The 9305-nt window shown below is 36.4% G+C and overlaps 1 protein-coding gene across 1 annotated transcript; it reads left to right on the forward strand.

Moving 5' to 3' along the window:
* The first annotated feature begins 7743 nt into the window (after positions 1-7743).
* On the forward strand, positions 7744-9057 carry LOC137938480 (uncharacterized). The gene is made up of 2 exons (XM_068783432.1): positions 7744-7764; positions 8521-9057. The coding sequence occupies exons 1-2, from the start codon at positions 7744-7746 to the stop codon at positions 9055-9057; spliced, it is 558 nt and encodes a 185-aa protein (XP_068639533.1).
* Positions 9058-9305: the final 248 nt, after the last annotated feature.

A 9305-nucleotide genomic window follows, 5' to 3' on the forward strand; every position in this document is an offset into this window, starting at 1 on the left:
ACATAACCAAAATTATTATGAAAGCAGGTCTCATAGAAGAGTTCAAGATTAAAGGTAGTTTAGTGATGTCAGTCTTCTATTTATATTGAGTTATTTAATTATGCTAGGACTTATCTTTAAGTGTTAGAGTTTGGGTGTAATTGGGACAAGGGTAGTTTAATTGTAATTGGAATCTACTATTTTCCTCTATTATAAATATTGGTTCATGTCTGATTAAAACAAGTCAATGAAGGTTTTCTCTTTTTCATAAATTAAAAAAAAATGAATATAAAGAATTTGGTGATAAGCTTAGTACCATTTAACTGCACATTATTGTAGATGAGTCTAAGACTTTGCAATGAAGCATATTAATGTATAACAGTCAATTTAATAAACCTAACAGTAAAGAGTAAATTTCTCTATCAATAGCATTTATTCCATTGACAATCAGTAACATCGGATGTTGAGGAACCCTAAAGGGCTGAATGATCGGTCTTTTTAGAGGTTTGAGGTAAATAAGAGCAATCATCAATCAACTAAAGAGGCAATTATCGATAACAATTAGGATAAAAAGTATTTTCATAAAAAAAAAGTATGCTAACGAATTGACTTACAAACTAACAAGCCTAGATCGTAAAATCTTGAGCTTAGCTTTTTATACTTGATAAGCCTTATTCCAAGTTTGAGCACGAGTGGAGCTCAAGCGGCTTGTGAATCGGTTTGGCTCAATACCGACTCTACTTTAGTTTTACTTCTAACTTTAATATGTGAAAAGAACTTATGATCCCACAAATTATTTTAGAGTTGTGTATGGATCAACACTTGATTAGATGCCATTTCATAGAAAAATACAAATAAAAATTGGATTGAGCTTAGATGATTTCGTCGATGATATCCAAACATTAGAGAAAGAAGCACGAAACTGCTACTTAGAAGACATCTCGCTGAGCAGCAAAGTGAGTTTCTGAAAATGTCGAAGAAGATATGAAAGTAAACAAAGAGAAGAAGAAGAGCACACACTTTTCTTCCTCGTATTTATTTGACTGGGTAACTACCAAGCATCAACATCGAAATTAAAGGAAAAGCGTGAGCAAAGGATGCTTTAGATTGTGCTTGAAGGAACCTGGAAGGTTGAGTAAATATATGTAGTAGATGAAAATGCACTGATTTGTGGCCTATAAATGATTAATTTGCATCATATCTTAAACATTTTTGAAGAAAATTATTCTTTTAAATGAAAGAGATTAGTTAGAATCTTAAAGATTAAATCAAGGATTATTTGCAGAATCAGGCATCTTTTGTGGAAGGTGGCAATTTATGTAGATTTGAATGTCTATAATGTCTCTTCAGTCTTATTCCATATTATTTTTTTAATTCCTATTTTACTAGTTGTTTTGTTTTAGAGCTTTGTTTACAATTGGACATGTAATAACATTCTTTTCCTGTATGTGCATTAATCTATTCACCACATGTCTCTAATTTAGTGGAATAGATATGGATAAATATAATTTCACAAAAGTCAAAAACCCTAAACCCTAAACCCTGTCCAATAGATGAGAGACGAAAAATAAACTATAAATCAATGTTTTATATATTTTATTTATTTATTGTAATTATATATTTTAAAAATATTAATTGATGACGTGATAGTAATTTCTTAATTACTAAAGAGTTAAAATTTTTAAATATTTTCCCAAGATAGACTAAAATATATGATATTTAAAAATATAAAAATAATAAAATAGATCGGCGGACTCTAAAATATTTCTTATATGTAGATGACATTATTCTCATCGGGAAAACCCTCGCTTCTTCAAACTTTTGAAACAGCACTAAGTGATATTTCAACTTCGTAGAAGGCCCGCCAATATTTTTTTTTATCAAGCTCAATACTTAAAAGATATTTTAACTCAAGTAGGGATGAAATCATGCGCACATGTGACAACTCCTCTTGCCACTAACACAAAACTTGATTTTCAAAGTTTCCCTTACTCTTACCTTACTCACTATTGAAGTCTTATAGGAGCCCTTCAATATTTAACATTAACACAATCTAATATATTTTACTCCATCAATCTTGTAGCCCAATTTATGCATTCCCCCACTACTTTCCACTTTAGACTAGCTAAAAAAATTCTTCAATATCTTAAAGGTACCATAGACTATGGGTTAGTCTTTTCAAAACCCTCATCACTAGATATCCTTGCCTTTTCTGATGTAGATTGAGGTAATTGCCCACTAACCACCACCCAACCTTGTCTCTTGGTTTGCAAAGAAATAACCCACAGTATCTCGCTCCACTACTGAAGCCGAATACAGAGCCATGTCTTCTACATGTGCTGAATCACTTGGCATTAGTATCATCTAAAAGATGTGCACATTTACTCAACTTGACCTCCAACTCTTCTATGGGACAATTTATGTGTTACTTACTTTGCCACAACCATATTTTTCTCTGTTGCAGTAAACATATTAGCATAGACTATCATTTTGTTCACGAGAAAGTAAGAATGAGATGTCTTCAAGTTCATCATATTCCCTCAGTCAACCAACTTGTTGACATTTTTACCAAACCTCTCTCTTCCAACTGGCTTTGACAATGTTGGATTTAGAATCCCATGACAAAGTCCTCAACCAAGGTGGTGAGAGAGGAGAGAAAGAAGAAGAGAAGAAAAAATGAGAGGAAGAAGGGAGAAGGGAGAAAGAAGAAGAGGAGAAGAAATGAGAGGAAGAAGGAAGAAGGAAGAAGGGAGAAAGAAGAAGAGGAGAAGAAATGAGTGGAAGAAGGAAGAAGGGAGAAAAAAGAGAGAGATACGACTAAAGAGATGAAGAGAGAGAGAAAAGTCTAAGGATGAATTTGATAGGGAAGAAGGGAGACTTAATGATTTACCCTATGCCTTAAGCCTCTATTTATCGTTCATGAAGGAACTTTGAAATGACTACAATGCCCTTAGGGCTAAAAGCTCTAAAAAATAAAGAAGACAAGCAAACATACATCATTGTCTTTATTTACACCCTTGTCCCATCCTTATAAGAAGACCATTAAATTACTCCCTCTGGTACCTTATAAGAAGCTTTCTGTAACTCGTGTTTGACTCATTTTTTATTTCTGCCTACTAATGGGCACGACTCCTTCATAGAGAGTCGACTCCTTTTCCAAAAAATGGCATAAATGTCTTTGTTTTTTACAAAAATATTTTTACTCATAGACCAAGTTTAAGTATCTTGGTTATTATCATCAAAATTAGGATACTTAGAGGAGACTTTAGGCTTAATTCCAATACCCTCTTGCCTTCTTCTAGGGAAGGAGAGCGGTAGTGTTTTGCCCCCTTTCATGAGACATATATTTTTTTATTTTTTTGGATTATGACATCACAATGACTTTAGATGGATCAGTAGGCCGCCAAACCTAAGAGTTGAAGAAAAACTCCTCATTCAAATTAAACCCAAATATCTTTATGTTTCCATTGCCATGTCAACTTCAATAATAAATATAGTATCAAATAAATGCATGATTTCACAAAATTGGACATAGTTTGGCACCTGGCTCTATTAGTTGCAGAAGGCATGCTGTAGAAACTATCCAAATACAAAAATTTTCAAAGAGTAGAGACTTGATATAGAGAAACATCATATTAGGTACCATGAAGCTAGTGTTAGAAATTAAATGCTCTAATTCCAAACTAACGAGAGTAATAATAATAATCGTAAAATGCCTTAATGAAATAATAGTCATTTCATAGACCTTTTGGGGGCTCCCCGCCCCCCCTTCCAACCCCTACGACAACCTTACCGCAAAGGTAGATCCGCGTACTGATTCAGTGTAAGGCGTTGATTAGGCTCCATAACTTAACAACTAGTGCACAACAACCACGAGGCTTATTAGAGATCACTACTACTACTACTAGTAGTAGATGACACTAGTAGATGATTAGGGCTTCAAAACGTGCCCCCATGTCCTCCAAAATAGAAGTGTTGGCCAATCGTGGCAACATCGGCCGCGTTGTTTCCTAATTTATAACATTGTGGTGTTGGTATAATTGGAATAAAATTACTTGGGGCTTTTACGAACTGCATGCTACTGTCTATCACCTTCATATTACTCATATGCTACTTATGTTCCAAAGGGGAAACTACCACTCCCCTTTGGAACATAAGTTGTGTGAGGGAAAACAAAAGAAGCTGTTTCTCCTCCCCAAGTGATCCTGTTTGAATCTTTAGCTAGAGAGTTGAAGAGAATATTTGGTCAGTACCCCACTGGTACATAACCATTACTGTCTTCATACCCGAGTCATCAATCTCCAGAGGTGTCATTCTTATACACGGAAACGGTGATTTCCTCTTGAGTTCCATAGTATGTAGAGACCTTAGGCAATATCATTCCAGGAGTTATTTTTGGGTCTACTTTGGAGGAACCCACACCTAGTGTTATAGCAGCTTCCGGGTCCGTAATCATTCGCCTGTCACACCATAGAGACATTAGTTGATGGTAACAGTGAATGATCTTTACTGAAAGATCAATGGAAGCTTTTTTAGGACTCTCCTATATGATAGAGTAGATTAGCACAATTGTTACTTACATGCCATCCGACTTCAACAGTGTTAAGTACAGGACCACGATTGGCAACCTGTAACTGGGCGAGACTGAATACTTCATAGTTTTGGGTATTAATCACTTGCTTCCATACGTTTATTGTCACTTGAGTTCCATAGTAGGGGCCACCTTGCTTTCTCTTGGCTGGAGAGTGGAAAAAAGTGGTAGAAAAACTTGTACCTGCACCGTGTGGTTTCTGAGTAAAGGATGATCCAGAGATGGTTGCTTGTTTATATCAACACAATCGAAAACATCTCCAGCCTTGGTCTATTTCCACATAATGAAATTGAATGCATTAACCTTCAGAAAAAGTAACTAAACATTTGAAAGCTATAATAGACAGCGTGCATTTAAAAATTTCACCGTGATCGTCGTCACCGGGGGCTTGTTCACAGACGCAAGGTATTTCTTCATCTTCACATACTCTTCCACAGATACATCGAAAACCTCACAGAAGCCGTGGGAAACGAAAGCCAAAATGAGCAGCAACGTGAATAAACTAATATTCAGCAGACGAGCCGTGGCGACGGAGTCTCTGCTCCTTCCTATAAGTATGAGAGAATCGGGCATCATTAGTACCATTAGACAGAGTATTGATTTGGTAGCAAAACAATTACGAAGAAACTTTTCGTCTTTCTTCAAAACACGAACAAAACATCAAAATAAAATGACATATTACCTGGTGCTGCCTGTTGACTCTTTTTGCTTATACAGATTACCAGCATTGGTTGGTAACAAACATTAGTATTCCGCATCGGCCATGGATATGACAGAATGTACCAAAATGCAAAAATACCAGTCACGGGACGAATCTCTCATTCAAAGGTGGTCACTGGTTTTATAAAAAAACAAGTGATGTTTTAACATAATTATATGAATAAAACAGTTCTTTATGACAGAATTAAACAGTAGTGACTTAGGAAAATAGTTTTCATTAAACTGAGCGAGACAGATTTTATGCAGATCCAAAGTCCCAACTCGAATATTAACTTTACACCTCTTGGGTTTGCTTTCAACCATGTCACTTCAGTTTGGTGCATGCAATGAATGCAAATAGATTCTATTGGATGAGATTAATAATTGAGGGCTTTGGAAGACTTTGTTTGTGGGGGTGTCATGTCTTGTAAAGAAGGAGAACTTATATAGAGATGACACAAAATTATAATTATGCAAGCTGGTGCATGTCCTCTTATATTTTTTTTCTTTTGAAGTATGTAACCCTAAGGGCATTGTAGTCATTATAAACACCTTCCTACTACTATAAATACAGTGTCATCTAGTAGTAGTAGTAATAGTAGCAGTAGTAATCTTGGTGTTGTGCACTAGCCTCATGGTTATTGTTTGTCGAAAGTTTATATTAAAAGAAATGGGTACTTACTTTTTGGTACCTAATATGATGTTTCTCTATAACGAGTTTCTACTCTTTAAAAAAATTTGTATTTGGATAGGTCCTGCATTATGCCTTCTTCAACTTGTCAAGTGCCAAACTAAGTCCAATTCTATGAAATAGTGGCAATGGACACAGAAAGATATTTGGGCTTTATTCAAATAAGTTCTTGAGTTTTTCTTCAACTCTCATGTACAGGTCCAAATGAACCCAATTTAACCAGGTTTGGCTGCCTACTCACCCATCTAAAGTCATTGTGATGTCATAATCCATAAAAAAAGAATATGTCTCACAAAAGGGGCAACACACTACCCCTCTCCTTCCCTAGAAGAAGGCAAGAGGGTATTGAAATTGAGGCTCAAGACTCCTCCAAGTATCCTAATTTTGATGATAATAACCAAGATACTTAAACTTGGTCTATGAGTGAAAATATTTTTGTCGAAAGGTGAGATGAGCAGCACTGCCACTGAAATAATTCTGCATTGGGTTTCCCCTCCATAAAATATGAATACTATATAATATAACTTTAATTTTACTGAATACTAATATTAAAATAAGATATTAAGCTTTACAAGCTTTACATTAAATTATTTATTTTAAAATAATCGATATAAGTAGTGACCTCTACTTTTCTCAAGGGCCAGTGTGTGTGTGTGTGTGTGTGGGGGGGGGGGGGGGGGGGGGAGGGGGGGGGGGGGGGGGGGGGGGGGGGGGGAAGCAAATCATTCACTTGAAGTGGCTATAGTGTTAAGTGGCTGAATCAGGATTCCCACCTAAATTCCTAATTCATCTGCTTGAACTTGTTGGGACGCAAGTTTCTGCCTTTCGCGACTATTTGCTTCCTCCCAAATTTTTTTCTTCCTCTCGCTCCCGCTTTCTTCTCCCACTCGGCACTGTCTCCTTCTCCCTTTCACTTTCGGCCTCCCATCGTGCTACAACCTCTCGCTCTCGCTCTCGGCGAAATTTTCTCTCTCATCTCCCTCTTGCTCTCGGCCCACAACAACGTTGCTCTCCCTCTCCGACCTTCCTCCCCTCTCCCCTCTACCTCTCTTTTGCTTCCTTCTCTCGTTTCTCACTCTCTTTTCCACTAAAAATCCTTCTGATTTTCTTCGATTTTTCCTATTTTGGTTTTGATTTCCTTCAATTTTCCCCATTTTGGCGTCAATTTCTTCAATTCTACTTCGATTTCCCTTAATTTTCCCATTGGGCTTCAGTTTTCCCCAAATTTCAGAAGGTAACCCTAAACCCTAATTTTTTTTATTAACTTACTGTTGTATTTGATTTAATTTTAATTTATGTATGTGATATCTGTATTGATTGTTTAATTACTACATAATTTTGGGATTTAGGGTTAGGGTTTATGGTATTTAGGGTTTAATTTTGTCTTTATAGGGTATAATTTTGGGTTTAGGGTATGGTTAAGGGTATTTAGGGTTTTGGGTTAATGGTTTATGGTAATTGTTTTTAGGGTTCTCAGTCTTAAGGTAGGGTTAATAGAAATTAGGGTTCAGGGCTTTAGAGTTTGGGGTTTCCGAGAGGTTAGGGTTTAGGGTTTGGAGCTTAAGGTTTTTAGTGTTGAGGGTATTGGTTTAGTATGGTTTACTTTCTGGAATTAGGGTTAGGGTTAATTAAAATTAGGGTTTAGGGTTTTGAAGAGGCTAGGGTTTAGTACGGTGTATTTTCTGGGATTAGGGTTTAGGGTATGTTGTGTAATGGAGGATGGGTTGAGTCCAATTCAAACTAGGCTGAGTCGCCTATAAGTGTGTCCATTAGCCAACGAAACATGACCCCCATCACTGATGAGGTATGGTTCGTAGTGGCGGCAAAGTCATATGGGGCTCTACCAAGGGGTCTTTAGTGACTTGATGAGTGTGTTTTTGCATTGTTTTACTCATCTGTAATGGAATTAGTTTGATTAATTTTTAAATGTTATAGCATTGTTGTTGAATAATTTTGAAGTGCTATGAAATGATCTTTCCATGTGACGAGGAGATTCGGGTGTTATAAATATCCACTACGTGGTATTTTTTTTCAATGTTTTTTGTGTTTCCATGTGTCCCTAGTTACTACGACAGGTTAAGGTTGTCTGATTAAGTTTTTTTTTTTTTTTCATGAGGACTATCTCAGATTTAGATTATATATGGCTGGAAGAAGACAAAAAAAAACGATCGATCATATGACATTTGGACCTTCGAAGAAGACAGAAAAATGCTCGATCTCTTGGTTGAGCAGGTCAATACGGGGAACAAGTTGCCCAATGGGGTTTGGAAGGATGAGGTGTATATGGACTATGCCAATACATAGTCAATAAAAAAAACTTGTGAGTAGCTCAAGAATCGAACAAAATCATGGAAGAAAACTTACCAAACAGTAACGAGTTGTCTCAACACTAGTGGGTTTGACTGGGATGCAACTACACAACGAGTTACTACTTGTCATTCTATATGGCAAGACTACATCAAGGTCAGTAAATCATGTTTTACGACAAAATATTTTGTATTTTTTTTTGCATTACTAGAACTCTATTATAAGACATCTAAAAAATATTTTTTTCTTGTAGGAGCATAGAGAAGTTGAGAAGTATAGACGTGAAGGGTGCCCACTTTACAACAAATTGGCTTTGGTAGCAGGAAACTCAATAGCCACAGGGACAACAAGTCAAATTTGCGTAGATCTAGGCGATGATCTCCTCCGTGAGCCAGAACGGGCACTAATGGACGAGCTTGAGGATGTTGATGTAGGTAAGGATACTCCATCGCCATTCCTTAGCAGGAATAAGTCGCCATCTGAGCAGTCTCGAAGAGGTAATTCGTCACCTTCAACTCGTCATAGAAAGAGAACTGAAATGTCCACTGATGACACTAGCAAATTCATTGATGCAATGAAGGATATTTTTGAGGCATTTAGGGATGTCATCAAGTCTAAAGATGTGAATACCAACAGTGATTGGTACGAAGCTCTCTTGAAAATCTCAGACCTGCCGATAGAGTTGAAGTATCGCATGCTTGAATGGTTGGAGATGCCAAATAAGAAAGTCATGTTTATGAAGATGATCGTGGAAGACCAACTCGAGTGGCTTAAATTTTGTTATCGTTAATTTTAGTAAGGATTTTTAAGTGCACTATCTACTTTGGGATGAGTGTTTTTTATTTTAATGATGATTTTTGAATTATGACATTGTAAGACTTATCATTGATCTTTTATAAATGTCATTATGGTTGAGATTTTTTTCATGATTGTTGTGTTGTTATTGTGTGGATGAATATAGTGGATGAGTATGGATGTGGACAATATGGGTGTGAATGGATATGATTGTGTAGGTTGTGATTGAAGGTAGGAGTGTGG

Source organism: Aristolochia californica, unplaced genomic scaffold, assembly GCF_029961685.1.
Source record: "Aristolochia californica isolate CCGP_79_NKW_82.1479 unplaced genomic scaffold, dmAriCali1.0.hap1 SCAF_8, whole genome shotgun sequence".
Taxonomy (NCBI): Eukaryota; Viridiplantae; Streptophyta; class Magnoliopsida; order Piperales; family Aristolochiaceae; genus Aristolochia; species Aristolochia californica.

Excerpts from the sequence above, each read along its gene's own strand:
- LOC137938480 (XM_068783432.1), top strand. The coding sequence starts at position 7,744 with ATGACCCCCATCACTGATGAG. Across the intron at positions 7,765-8,520 it reads TGACCCCCATCACTGATGAG|GAGCATAGAGAAGTTGAGAA; the intron begins GTATGGTTCGTA and ends TTTTTCTTGTAG.